Genomic DNA, 15,302 nt, shown 5'->3' with positions numbered 1-15,302 from the left:
TGAACACTGTAACTTTATGAGGTAATAACTCTGAAATGCTTCAACGAATCCCACTGATTCTGAGATTATTTTTCATGACATACTGTACTTCATGATAGTGGTAAAATTTCTTCAATATCACTTGCGTTTATTTGTGAAAAAAACCCAGAAGTTTGGCGAAAATTTTGAAAATTTTGCAATTTTTCAAATTTGAATTTTCATGCCCTTAAATCAGAGAGATATGTCACACAAAATAGTTAATAAATAACATTTCCCACATGTCTACTTTACATCAGTAAAATTTTGAAACCAACATTTTTTTTTGTTAGGAAATTATAAGGGTTAAAAGTGGACCAGCGATTTCTCATTTTCCTAACAAAATTTACAAAACCATTTTTTAGGGACCACATCACATTTGAAGTGACTTTGAGGGGCCTTTGTAACAGAAAATACCAAACCACACCATTCTAAAAGCTACACCCCTCAAGGTACTCAAAACCATAATCAAGAAGTTTATTAACCCTTTAGGTGATTCACAGAAATTTTTGGAATGTGGAAGGAAAAAATTAACATTTATTTTTTTTCACAAAAATGTTACTTTAGACCAAATTTTTTTATTTTCACAATGGTAACAGGAAAAAATGGACCCCAAATTTTGTTGTGCAATTTCCCCTGAACACTCAGATACCCCATATGTGGGGAAAAACTGTTTGGGCGAATGGCAGAGCTCGGAATGGAAGGAGCGCCATTTTACTTTTTTATTGTAAAATTTGCCTGAATAATTAGCAGATGCCATGTCGCGTTTGGGGAGCCCCTGATGTGCCTAAACAGTGAAAATCCCCCACAAGTGACACCATTTTGAAAACTAGACCGCTCAGGGAACTTATATAGACATGTGGGGAACAACCCAGGTGCTTCACAGAAGTTTATAACAATGAGCGGTAAAAATAAAATTTTCACACTTTTCCCACAAAAATGTTTTTCAGACACCAATTTTGCATTTTTATAAGGGTAATAGGAGAAATTGCACCATGCAGTTTGTTGTGCAATTTCTCCTGAGTAAGCCGATACTCCATATGTGGTAGAAAACCTCTGTTTGGGCGCATGCAGGGAACAGAAGGGAAGGAGCGCCATTTGACTTTTTGAAAGTAAAATTTGCTGGAATAAAAATAGCGGATGCCATGTCACGTTTGGGGAGCCCATGAGGTGTCTAAACAGTGGAAATCCCCCACAAGTGATACCATTTTGGAAACTAGACTGCTCAGGCAACTTATCTAGATGTGTGGTGAGTACCCTGAACCCCTAGGTGCTTCACAGAAGTTTATAACGTAGAGCAGTGAAATTAAAAAAACAAACTTGTCCACAAAAGTTATCTTTTAGCCCCAATTTTTTTATTTTCGCATGGGTAAGAAGAGTAAATGGATCGCAAAAACTGTTGTGCAATTTCTCCTGAGTACGCCAATACCCCATATGTGGGGAAAATACATTGTTTGGGCACTCAGCAGGGTTCAGAAGGAGCACTGTGTGACTTTTTGAATGCAAAATTGGCTGGAATCAAGAGCGGATGCCATGTCTCATTTGGAGAGCGCCTGATGTGCTTAAACAGTGGAAACTCCCCACAAGTGACCCCATTTGGAAACTACACCCCTCAAGGATTTTATCAAGGGGTATAGTGAACATTTTGAAACCAAAGGTATGACACAGAATTTGATAACATTAGGTCATCATATTAAATATGTTGTCATTAGTCTTGAGCGCAAGTGCTTGCTACTTGAGTTTGTATCGGGTACTCGGGTATGCACCATGTACTGTATCGCAGATGCTCGAGTCACCATCCTGCATGTTTCACAGTTATTAAACACCCCAAAAAAAACATGCGGGGATCGCTCCCACATGGCAAGCAATCCCCGTAAGGTTTTTTTTGGCTGTATAACAGCTGCAAAATATATGGGAAGGAAACTCGAGCATGTCACTCAAGCACCCGCGATACTCTGTGCATACCCAAGCACCTGATGCAAACTCAAGTAGTGAGCACTTGCACTCAACACTAGTCACCTTATAGTTGTCATTTTGTTTCTTTATTTTTGAAAAAAATCCCAACCCTAGCTCAACCCCAACCCTAGCCCAACCCTAACCCTAGCACAACCCTAACCCTAGAATTTATTTTTTATGCCTTTCCTAGTGCGGTATAAGTGATTAGATGACTTTATTCTTTGGGTCAGTGCGATTACAATGATAACAGATTCATATCCGGTTTTTATGATTGCCATCTGCCACACGCTAAAAAACCCTTTTTTTTTGCAAAGACTATTTTTTGCATCGCCATATTTTGAGAGCTATAATTTTTCCATATTTCGGCCGACAGAGTCATGTGACTGCTTGATTTTTGAGAGACAAGTTGACGTTTTTATTGGTACCATTTTCAGGCACATGACATTTTTTGATCGCTTTCTATTTCGATTTTTGGGAGGTAGAATAAAAAAAAACCAACAATTCAGGAATTGTTTTTTTTTAATGCCGTTCTCCATGTGGCAAAATTGAGTCAGCTTTACTCTTCGGGTCAGTACATTTACAGCGGTACCACATTTATATAATTTGTTTATGTTTTGGCGCTTTTACACGATAAAAACAATTTTATAGAAAAAAGAATTGTTTTTGCATCACTTTATTCTGAGAGCTGTATGACAGCTTGTTTTTTGCGGGACTATGACATTTTCAGTGCCATTTTTATTTACATTTGTCTTTTTGATCGCGCTTTATTTCATTTTTTGTTTGGCGGTATGATGATAAAGCATTGATTTTTGCTTTGTTTTTATTTTAATTTTTTACTGTGTTCAATAAAGAGGTTAACTAGAGGGACATTTATATAGGTCAGGTCGTTCGGGATGCAGCGATACCAAAATATGTGTACTCTTCTTGTATTTTTTTTTTTTCCATAATAATATGTATTTATGGGTACAGCAGTATATTTTTATTTTTGGGGGGATTATTTTTAAACATTTTTTACAATATTTTTAAAAAATGTTTTTCACTTTCTGGCACTTTTTTTTATTTGTACACTATGTCCCACTATGGAACTTTCACTTTTTGCAGCCTGATCGCTTATGTATCATAGAGATGCAGCAGCATCCCTACGCTATATACAGCCTGTCAGTGCTGCATACAGAAGCTACTTTGGACGTGCAATGCGCATGACCAAAGTAGCTTCCTGCCTACTGATGACCCGGATTTCATCATGACGACATTGGGTCACCATGACAACCACCTGGACCCGGCAAAGACAGCGCAGGACCCCGGAGAGAAGATAAGTAAGCAGCGCTTACCTCCCCTTGCTCCCGGAATACTGCGATCGACTTTGTTCGCGGCATTTCGGGGGTTAATGTGCTGGGAGTGGTGCGGCCCCACTCTTTGAACATAGTACCTGGTGTCAGCTGTGACAATCAGCTGACACCCGGTGGCGATCGCGCCCGCATAGCCTCTGTGCAGGCAAAATTGCCAGGGCATACTAATAGGTATCTGGCCCATAAGGCCCAGGGCACAGACACGTATTAGTACACCTCGGGTCAGAAAGGGGTTAAAGTCTCCCTTAAGGTTTCTGGGCCTCATAGCTGCCGCGAGACCCAGTGGATGTGAAATCTGGTAACTTTAACATACAGTGTATGTGTATGGAGCATGTGCATTTATAAATACTGGCAGTTCAGACGAGAGTTCTGAGGTGTAAATATCATCCAATGAGCAAGCAAAATGCTGCTTATTCATTGGTTGAATGGATTCCTTATGCCGGAACAAAAATCATTGCTCTCAGCAGCACATCACCCGGAGTAAACTGCAGATCTGCTGCTGATAACATGATACTGTATGGGGGTGACAGATTGATCTACTAGTGATTGTTCTGTGCCCATCATTCTTCGCAAGCCTGCGTGAAAAGGCTGATAAACAACTGCCGAACGACGTCAATGTTGTCCATCGCACTTGTTTAACGGACTGATAAAATATTTCTTTGTGATGGTGCAATATGTGAGCACTTGGGGTCCCACTTTGTCTAAAACTGGCCCCAATGGTGAATCATCTTATAATTACTGCATATAGAGGTGTTGTTGAGCAAGTGGATTCAATGCAAATCAAAAGTGTGCCACGCACATCTCTTCAGGTACAATATAGACTTTAAAGTACATTCGATTAGTAGTCAAACTATTTTCGTGTGAAACTTTGGTGAAGGTGGTGACTTCAAATTTCAAAAGATTTGCTTGTCTCTAGTTATCACATGTGCTCCATAATATAGAGGTAAATCTTACTTACCCGGACATTGACACGGTGTCAGAGGACATAGATTACTGTAGTACATTTCTGGGCTGCAGTTTTCAGGAAGGCACCAGCACTGATCCTTTCCTATGTTTAGAAGACATGAATATTATTATCATTGTTTTTTCTATAAGGTGGGCATTGTCTGCCATCTCAGCCAATGAAAAAGGTGAATACGAAAAGCAATACTGTAGTTTCGGCTGCATGGGTTTGATTTTGCAAAAACAAAATATTTTGGTGGAGAAACTCTGCCATTGGAAAGAATCCAGATAGTGAGACTGAAAAGCCAGTTCCCTCTGATAAGTTTAGTAAGTTAAAAAACGTACCTTCAGGAGTAGATGGCATGGTTGCAGTTGTTGAGCGTTCCGTGGTATTAGGTGTCATGGTTGTACGTGTTGAGCGTTCTATAGAAGTAGTAGATGTCATAGTTGTAGTTGTTGAGCGTCCTGTGGTAGTAGATGTCATGGTTGCAGCTGTTGGGCTGTGTGTGGTAATAGATTTCATGGTTGTAATAGTTGAGCGCTCAGTGGTATTAGGTGTCATGGTTGTAGGAGTTGAGCGTTCTGTAGAAATAGTAGATGTCATAGATGTAGTTGTTGGGCGTTCTGTGGCAGTAGGTGTCATAGTTCTAGTTGTTGAGAGTCCTGTGGTAGTAGATGTCATGGTTGCAGTTGTTGGGCGGTATGTGGCAATAGATGTCATGGCTATAGTAGTTGGGCGTTCAGTGGTATTAGGTGTCATGGTTGTAGGAGTTGAGCGTTCTGTAGAAATAGTAGATGTCATTGATGTATTTGTTGGGCGTTCTGTGGTAGTAGATGTCATGGTTGCAGTTGTTGAGCGTCCTGTGGTAGTAGATGTCATGGTTGCAGTTGTTGAGCTGTGTGTGGTAATAGATGTCATGGTTGTAGTAGTTGGGCGTTCAGTGGTATTAGGTGTCATAGTTGTAGTTGTTGGGATTTGTATGGTAGTAGGCGGCATGCTTGTAGTTCTTGGGCTTTGTGTAGTAGTAATGCCTAAACCAATAAAAAAATAACCAATTAACTTATGTCACTCCAATCAAAAATGAGAATGTGATGGTTGGCAATGGGCACATAGCAAATGTGATATGGACAGTGACATGCCTAACATAGGTGATGACATGTAACTTTGTGTCGCTTGAGTCTGGTACGACAGTTTTTTATAACTCTACCCAGTTACCTATGTAAGTCTCTGTTACTGCATAGTAGTAAAGGAGATGGGCAAAGGGGTACATAAAAATCATAGGGCTAGGAAGCAAAAGTCAAAATTGGGAGAAAAACCCCAGAAATGAAAATATTCTATGGAGTTGGTAGGGCAATGATGCATAGATGCAGTGACAGAAAAGCATACTGTACCTTCCAACTTTTTAAAGACAAGAAGAGGACAGTGCATAATGCCCCTATTGAAGCCAGTGCACTCTTCCACTGTGATATCCCTTTCATGACCTCCATACAATATTATGTTCCGACATCTGCCCCCCAACATACACAATATGATTCAATCCACAGTGATTTCCCCCCACAATTTCTCCCCACAGTACACCACACATGGATGCCCCCGCAGTTCTCCCGCAAACAGTATGAAGCCCTCACAGTAATACCCCCATATTTTATCCACAAAAAATATAAGTCATTCTGCATAAAAAATAAGTATAAGCCCTAAAGCAGTCAGAAAACAAGTAATAACTCTTTGAAAGCAAAGATATTAATATTATGAAATAGAGTTTTCACATATTGGCTGAAATAGACCTTAAAGGGTTATTGTATATCTACTATGCAGTAACTTTATAAATGAGGTGAATATTTGTATTGGGCAACACTGGGGTGAATCTTACTTACGTGGACAGTCACACGGGATAAGCGGGCAGTTATAATGGTTGTAGTAGTACATATTTGGATTGCAGCGTTGAGGGAGGCACCAGCAGTGTTTCTTTTCTGGATATTGTTAAGAAAGCCCGATTATGATCAACGTTATTTTTATATAGTGTTTACCTTTATTATACATTTATTATATAAGCTGAGCCTAACATCTGTTCAGTTTCTCACCTCTACGGAGTATTTTCCTTATAGGAATATAATGAAACAAGAAATTTAGATTAAGTTGTAATCCAAATAGAAAAAAATAGGGTTTTCTAATGACAATATGGTTAAAATAGGCCGTGTCCTTAGTGGGTTAAATATCGGTCATCTCATTCATTAATGTAGTGCCGGCGTCCCTGCCCTCTGCTAGGCAGGGACGCTGTTCCCCTCACCGCTCTGCTCCGTGCCCGGCGTCCCTCTCCCGCTCTGCTGGCAGCGCGCGCTCCTTCCCGGCCACTGTGCTTAGGGCGCGCGCGCGCGCCCTCCCTCCCTCTTAAAGGGGCCGCGCGCGCCGTCCTAAGGAGTCCCCGGCCAATGGCCGGAGGACTTTACCATATATAAGGCACCTCCTCCAAAATGGAGGTGCCCGAGCAATGTTGTTGCACTGTTCACTACTCTGCTTCAGCCCTCAGGTCCCGTTGCCAGTTACCTGCCAGTTACCTGCCAGATTCCTGCCTGATTATCTGCTACCTGCCTGCTAGTCTGAGGTCCGACGGTCTGCCTTGCTACTCCTGTCAGTCTGTCTAAGGACCAGCCTGCCCGCTCACCTGGGAGCGCACACCAGCCACCTGCCTGCTTGCCTGAGGTCCGACGGTCTGCCTTCCTACTCCCGTCAGTCTGTCTATGGACCAGCTTGCCCGCTCACCTGGGAGCGCTCACCTGCTACCTGCCTGCTAGTCTACCTGGAAGCTCCGCCGTCACATGCTGTGACCACCTGCCTGTCCAGTGACTCCTGCTCGCTCACCTGGGAGCGCTCATCTGCCTGTCTGCTAGCCTACCTGGAGGCTCTGCCGTCACGTGCTGTGACCACCCGCCTGTCCAGAGACTTCTGCCCGCTCTCCTGGGAGCGCTCATCTGCCGCCTGTCTGTTGGTCTTCCTGGAGGCTCCGCCGTCACATGCTGTGACCACCCGTTTAACCAGAGACTCTCGCCTGCTCACCTGGGAGCTCAAGTCTACCATCAGCCGCCAGAGGTCGTACCAACCCTTTACCCAGAGACTGCCCCGGTCACTTGCCGTGACCACCTGCCCGTTCACCCAGAGACTGCCCCAGTCACTTGCCGTGATCTTCTGCCCGTTCTTCCAGAGACTGTCCCGGTCACTTGCCGTGACCATCTGCCCGTTCACCCAGAGACTGCCCCAGTCACTTGTCGTGATCTCCTGCCCGTTCTTCCAGAGACTGTCCCGGTCACCTGCTGTGACTGCCTGGCTGGTCGCCACCCACTCCCTTACAAGGACTGCCCCCTTGTATAGTAGCTCAGAGGTTCCGCCTCCCAGACCCGTTACAATTAAAATGAAAGGTTACACCTCTATACAGTATGCAGTAGATAACACAGGAGCCACCATTCCACTATTCACAATAGGTGATGTCACAGCTCACCTCCTCCTCCTGTACAATGACTGAAAACACCTCTATATACAGTAGATGACACAGGATCCACCATTCACAATAGGTGATGTCACAGCTCACTTCCTCCTCCTTCTGTACAATGACTGATAACACCTCTATATACAGTGGATAACACAGGATCCACCATTCACAATAGGTGATGTCACAGCTCACTTCCTCCTCCTTCTGTACAATGACTGATAACACCTCTATATACAGTGGATAACACAGGATCCACCATTCACAATAAGTGATGTCACAGCTCTAGGGATGAACGGATCCGTGGAAGTTCGGGTTTGGCGATTTCGGCCGAACTAGAGTCGAAAGTTCAGTTTGGATAACAGAACTTGACCCCGGACTACAAATAAATTAATAGGAACCCTAACTTTAGTGCTGTAAAATTGTCATAGTAAGGGCTAGGGGGCTGCAAAAGGAAGCAAAATGGGGGCAAGAGCAGGACAAAGGCCCTGCAAACAAATGTCGATAGGAAAATTACTTAAAATAACATAGAATAAAAAATAAATACATTTTAAACCAGGAGGTGGAGGTCCAAGTGGAGCAGTTCCTTGCGTGTGTATTTTCTCTGTACTTGTTAATAAATAAATAAATGAATGTAAAAAACGACGTGGGTTTATGTTATTTTTAATACCCAGCCAAGGAAAAACAGACAGTCATGACCTGGTCTTAGTGTGCTCAGAAGGAGCAAATATCCCAGTCTATTAAAATCAGTCCTCTGCGGTCTGCTTTGCCTTTGCTGTATATAAAAAATGAGGGGAACCTAAAAAAATGATGTGGAGTCCCCCCAATTTTTAATAACCAGGTAAAGAAAAGCAGACAACTGGGGACTGTTATTAATAGGCTGGGAAGGACTATGGATATGGGCCCCTTCCCAGCCTAATAAAACCAACCCTCAGCCACCCCAGAAGTGGCGCATTCAATAGACGGAGCAATTCTAACGCTTAGCCTTACCTCTTCCCAATTGCCCTGGTACTTTGGCAATCGTGGTAATAGTTTTGGGGTTGATGTAACCTGTCTAATGTCTGCTGATATCAAGTCCAGGGGTTAGTAATGGAGAGGCATCTATCAGATACCCCCATTACTAAGCCCATAGTAAAAAGAAACAAACACACACGCACAAAAGTCCTATATTTGTAAAAATCACTCCCCGACAATTCCACTCTTTCTCCCATTTATTACTATAAAAAAATAATCCACAGGGCACACCGTACTTCAAGTGGAGGTCCCACGGCAATCCCCGTCTTTTTCACCCAGTGTATTGAGCTCTGTTCAGAGAGCTAAGTTCGATACACTGGAGCAGCAGCCACTGCCAAGTCTGACGCTGTACTCCACGAGACCCAGCCGCTGTATATTGAGGTGACGTCAGTAAGGTTACCTCAGTTCACAGGCGCCGATTCACACGAGGGCATCGCAAGAACCAGAATGATAAGTGGTGATGTCACAGGACTTTTCTGTCTCTGTGTTTATTACTTTTGACCACTAGGTTAGTAATGTGGGTTTCTGACAGACACATCTCCATTACTAACCTGTGGTCTTAATGTCAGTGGACATTACACAGCTGACATCAACCCCACAATCCCATTGCCCCAATTGAAAACACACCAGAGCCATTGGAAAGAGCAAGAATTGGCGCATCTTATGGATGCGCCATTTCAGGGGCGGCTGAGGGATGGTCTTATTAGGCTCAGATGGGGCCAATATCCATAGCCCTTCCCAGCCTATTAGTATCAGCCCCCAGTTGTCTGCTTTGCCTAGGCTGGTTCTGAAAAATAGGTCGGACCCAGCATCATTTTTGTAGGGTCCCCCCATTTTTAATAATGAGCTAAGGCAAATCAGAAATCTAGAGGATGATTCTAATAGGCTGGGAAAGTTCATGGATATTTGTCCCTTTCCAGCATAATAAAACAGGCTCACAGCTGTATGCTTTCCCTTGGCTGGTTCTAAAAATACGGGGGACCACACATCATTTTTTAAAAGAATTTATTTATTTTACACTCTCAAGCCGTATCATGTGGTACACCGGCCAATCACATCCATGCCATTACTTGGCATAGCTGTGATGGGGCTTGAAGTGCCGAACCCGAATAGTAACACGGACGTACAGTAAAAGTCGGGGTTCGGTACCAAACACTAAATGTCCGATACGAACCCTGAACTTTACAGTTCAGGTTCGCTCATCCTTACACAGCTCACTTCCCCCTCTTGTACAATGACTGATAACACCTCTATATACAGTAGACAACACAGGATCCACACCATTCACAATAGGTGATGTCACAGCTCACTTCCTCCCCCTACTGTACAATGACTGGTAACACCTCTATAAACAGTAGATAACACAGGATCCACCATTCACAATAGGTGATGTCACAGCTCATGTCCTCCTCCTCCTGTACAATGACTGATAACACCTCTATATACAGTAGATAACACAGGATCCACCATACACAATAGGTGATGTCACAGATCATGTCCTCCTCCTCCTGTACAATGACTGATAACACCTCTATATACAGTAGATAACACAGGATCCACCATTCACAATAGGTGCTGTCACAGCTCATGTCCTCCTCCTCCTGTACAATGACTGATAACACCTCTATATACAGTAGACAACACAGGATCCACCATTCACAATAGGTGATGTCACAGCTCATGTCCTCCTCCTCATGTACAATGACTGCTAACACCTCTATATACAGTAGACAACACAGGATCCACCATTCACAATAGGTGATGTCACAGCTCATGTCCTCCTCCTCCTGTACATTGACTGATTACACCTCTATATACAGTAGACAACACAGGATCCACCATTCACAATAGGTGATGTCACAGCTCACTTCCTCCCCCTCCTGTACAATGACTGATAACACCTCTACATACAGTAGACAACACAGGATCCACCATTCACAATAGGTGATGTCATAGCTCACTTCCTCCCCCTCCCGTAAAATGACTGATAATACCTCTATATACAGTAGATAACACAGGATCCACCATTCACAATAAGTGATGTCACAGCTCACATCATCCCCCTCCTGTACAATGACTGATACCACCTCTATATACAGTAGATAACACAGCATCCACCATTCACAATAGTTGATGTCACAGTAAACTAGTCAATGATGTATCAAAAAATGTATCAAAAGTTAGCAATACATTAAAATATGTTTTAGTTGAATTTACAGGTTTCCTTTTGTCATTCCATACCTTATTTTTAATAGAAGTTTATAAAAAAAAACATAAAAACAGTTACAAGTAAAGTGATTATTGTTGGATTCGGTGATCTAATGTAGGTTGAGCTGTATCACAAAAAGTATAATTGCAACTAAATACAACCGAAATTCTAGTCAAATAAAACACAACAACTTTTTTCTTTGTATCAAAAATATAAAACACTTTACTTGTAGTGGCAGCAGTTGGGGTTGATGAAGTAGCTGGAATTATACCATAATTAAGGAAAGTTACTAAACAATATACTTTGTAAAAATTACACATTTCCCATGTCGCACAACTTTAATTTTTTTTTTCATATTTTGCTTTTATTTTAATGTTTATTTTTAATGTAAATTGACACCAAAAATAGTTGGAATGGTTGTGCTTAGGTATGGTGATGTAGATGGAGCTATATAAAAAGAAAGAGTTTAAAATAATCTGACCTGTATAAACTGGGTGTTTTAGAATCATCACATAAAAAAAATGATACTTCTGTTAAGAGATTGGCTTACAGGGGGTGTCCACTGCTAGAACAACACCTTCTCAATCTGAATGTTCGCCCCCCTTGAAAATAAAAGCACCTATACTCGCCTCCTGTGCCGTTCCAGCGGTGAAGACACTAGCATTCCTGGGGCTCACGTGAGGTTGTTAAATCACGCAAGCCCTACCCCCAATCAGCGCTGGCTGCTCACTTACTCTTGAGTACTTATACGTCCAAAGGTGGGGACAGGAATGCCAGCACTGATTGGGCGCAGGACTCATGAGACATAACCTCACGTGAGCCCCCCGGAACATGTGTACCAACACCGCTGGAATGGCACTGGTTGGGGAGATGATTATAGGTGTTTCTATTTTAAAGGGGGAAAACGTTCATATTGAGAAGGGATTGTCGTAGTAGTGAACATCTCCTTTAAAAGTCAATTACTAATGGAGTTTCTGTCTGTGAGACCTTTGCAAGACATGACTGTATGAGAGCTTGGGTTCACCAGAAGATCCCATGGTTTTCTGCTGGGCCGGTGCCACCCTATTGGTTAATCTACGAAAAGTTATTATGAAATATCAAATAAATAGGTAAAAAGTTACTCTCATTTACAGATGTAGAATTTTGTAACTTAAAGGAGTTGTCCAGTCTTCTTCTAAAAGTCTGCAATCACTTTATCTGACTGCAGGCTTCTGAACTTTGACAGCATGTGCACCACACTGTCAGGATTTCCCAGTGTTGCTGCTGAGAGCGGTGTTCATGTGAGCACAAGTATGCGATTTCTATACATGCGGTCATGTGCCGACTAGACTTGCTGGTCCTCGCACACTTCACTTGTATTAAAGCGAGGCTGAGTATGTCTAGTCGGAATGAGACCGGAATCATGCATATCGCTGTTGGCAGCAACACTGGAGAATCCTGACAGTGTGCGGTGTGCAGGCTGTAAGGATTCAAAAGTCTGCAGTCACATAGAATGACTGCAGACTGTTAGCAGAAGAACATACAACCCCTTTATCACATAGCACATTAACTATACCATGTCTCAATACTATTGATGAGTAGATCTGACAAAATTTTAATTCTCCAAATCACGTGGATTTTCCCAGGAGATTCAAATTGCAGCAAAGTTATTCTCCACAAATTGAATGTCTCTTATTATACTCTAAGGTTTCATCAGATCCCACAGCAAAGTAAAAGTAAGATTTTAAAAGTTTATACTCACCGCTAACTACAAGTATACCAATAACTTACCAGTAGTAAGACGTGGAGTGGTTGTTGAGATTGTTGATGTACTTGGAGCTGTAGAAAAAAACACAATTTTTAATCCTCAAATCAGCCTGGTAACGTTTTCCTTATGTACTGTATATGTCACATCTTAATTCTTTATTTAGAAAAGTTTGCTATATTTTCTTCAGTGGTTTCAAGGAAAAAAAAATTAATAGTAATAAGTGACAAAATATTTAAAGTAATTTTTATTTTAGAAAAATGAGGAGTTTCCTACATGGCGGTCAGTCACTGAGGCCTTGGGAGTAATTTATGGTTACTGCACCTACAGTTTAAGTACCAATATATATGTATAATGTTTCGAGCTCTGTTCTTTTTAATAGATATCTCCATATCCCCTGCATCTCAGCAATAAGAAAGCAGTGGAAAGCATGTGACCACGTCCAAAAAACAAGAAGAGAACAGGAAAATGAGCTTAAAAACTTGCCAGTGGTCTCTGGAGAGGAGGTCGTAGTTGGTTTTGGAGATGATAGTGGAGGTATCATCTAACAACTGAATTATTTCAGTTTTAGCCAAAACATCTACAAAATTTCTTCCTCCTTTATTTATTTCTTTTTTTGCTTCATAATAAAATGATACAATACTAACTTGTAGTTAACAGTGAGAGAGTTGTACTCAGGGTTGTGGATGTTGATGTAGTCGGAACTGTAATAAAAGGTAAAGTTATTCATTTAACATCAATCATAGTGGTAACAAAACCTTGTTCCCCATTGCATGTCACACTAAGGATTTCATTTTTTGCATATTTTTAGTTACTTTTACTTTTTCCTTTGTTAGTGTCAATACATCCAAACACTCACCAGTAGTAAGAAGTGAGGTGATTGTAGTCGGCGCCGATGATGTATCAGGAGCTGCACAAAAAAGGAAAAGTTATTAAGAAAAAACAGTTTACATTCCCTGAGGAAGTCTCATTCTAAACATACGGAGAATTTGTGTTTTGCTTTTAAGGTTTTTTCATGACAAAAAAACCCAAAACTCACCGGTGGTAATAGGTGAAGTTATTGTAGCTGAGGTTGTGGATGCGGTCGTAGCTGAAGACAAAAATGCAAAGTTATTAATCTACAGGAATTGGAATAGTAACAAAAATGATTTTCCCTCATGTTTGTCTCATGTTATGTCACATTTATAATGTATTGTTACTTTTGTTTTTCAATTCCTATTTTGAGGTTTCCTAATGACCAAAATGCCGAACTCCCAACAGTAACAAGTGAGGAATCAACAACCTCTACTTACAAGTAGTCACAGGAGAAGTGATTGGGGTTGAGGTTGTTGATGTCGTTGGAACTGTAGAAAAAAAACAAAGTTATTCATATCAAATATAGCAGCAACAAACTATGTTTCTCCCATCTGTAACCTTTGTACATCTCACTGAGGATTTCATTTATTTATTTTTTTTTGTTATGGAGAAAACATCCAATAACTCACCAGTAGTAAGACGTGATGTGACTGTAGTCGGAGCTGATGATGTATCAGGAGCTGCAGCAAAAAGGAAAATATGTTATTGAAATGCAATCAGTTTACATCCCCTGAGGAAGTCTCATTCTAAATGTACGGGGAATTTGTGTTTTTTATTTTTCATTTTTTTATGACAAAAATACCCGAAACTTACAAGTAGTAATAGGCGAATAAATTTTAGCTGAAGTTGTGGATGCGGTCATGGCTGAAGGCAGAGAGGCAAAGATATTAAAGGGGTTGTCCACTACTTTTAGATTGATGCCATATCCATAGGATAGGGCATCAATGTATGATTAGCCGGAGTCCCGCACGTGGCACCCCCACCAATCAGCTGCTATCGGCGCTGACGGCAGCCGCCGGCCAGAAGTGCTCACTTGCGGGCCTCCACTGTTAAGTGGCCTGTAATTTTTAGCAATAAGTAAATATTTTTAAAAAAATGACATAAGATCCCCCTACTTTTAATAGCTAGCTAAAGCATACAGCTGTGGGCTGATATTATCAGGCTGGGAAGGTCCATGGTTGTTGGCTCCTTCCCAGCCTAAAAATACAAGCCTGCAGCCGCAACAGAACTTACACATCACATTAGATGTGCCAGTTCTGACACCCTGTCTCAGCTCGTCCGTTTACCCTGGTGCGGTAGCAATCAGGGTAATGGGATTTGGGTTTGATGACAGCTGTGATTTGTCAAAAATCACAGCTGGCATCAACCCTTGGGGTTAATAATGGAAAGGTGTCTATCAGACACTCCCATTACTAACCCAGTAAGAGAAAGGAAAAAAACAGACACAAAAAATCCTTTATTCACAAAAACACTCTCCGATAAATGCCCTCGTTCTCCCATTTATTAATAAAACAAATTCCATGCACTTCCAAAATAGTCCAACTATCCAGCGATGCCCCACGTTGTCTGAAGCATATGGAGCGCCGTAATGACGCTCCATAGGCTTTCTCAGCCACCACTACCAGGCATGCAGCTCCGCGAGACCAGCCGGCTATGAATTGATGCGACCTCAGTGACGTCAGTGAGGTTACATCGATGTAGCACCTAAGACTGCCAGACTGCGCTGCCGCCGTACC

At 41.8% G+C, this 15,302-nt stretch overlaps 1 protein-coding gene across 1 annotated transcript in view; it reads right to left on the bottom strand.

Annotated features, from left to right (window-relative positions):
- The window catches only part of LOC141155583 (uncharacterized), a 184,648-nt gene that overhangs the window by 53,342 nt on the left and 116,004 nt on the right, over nucleotides 1-15,302 (bottom strand). The window contains exons 25-33 of the mRNA XM_073642453.1: nucleotides 14,196-14,246; nucleotides 14,004-14,054; nucleotides 13,751-13,801; nucleotides 13,571-13,621; nucleotides 13,359-13,415; nucleotides 12,738-12,785; nucleotides 6,138-6,233; nucleotides 4,608-5,294; nucleotides 4,279-4,368 (exon numbers count right to left, since the gene is read on the bottom strand). Of these exons, the coding sequence (XP_073498554.1) occupies nucleotides 4,279-4,368; nucleotides 4,608-5,294; nucleotides 6,138-6,233; nucleotides 12,738-12,785; nucleotides 13,359-13,415; nucleotides 13,571-13,621; nucleotides 13,751-13,801; nucleotides 14,004-14,054; nucleotides 14,196-14,246 (1,182 nt within the window). The remainder of the gene's footprint in view (nucleotides 1-4,278; nucleotides 4,369-4,607; nucleotides 5,295-6,137; nucleotides 6,234-12,737; nucleotides 12,786-13,358; nucleotides 13,416-13,570; nucleotides 13,622-13,750; nucleotides 13,802-14,003; nucleotides 14,055-14,195; nucleotides 14,247-15,302) is intronic.

This window comes from Phyllobates terribilis, unplaced genomic scaffold, assembly GCF_046119375.1.
Source record: "Phyllobates terribilis strain yellow unplaced genomic scaffold, ASM4611937v1 Scaffold_7__3_contigs__length_470593459, whole genome shotgun sequence".
Classification (NCBI taxonomy): domain Eukaryota; kingdom Metazoa; phylum Chordata; class Amphibia; order Anura; family Dendrobatidae; genus Phyllobates; species Phyllobates terribilis.
This window is presented reverse-complemented; position numbering and strand designations above follow the sequence as displayed.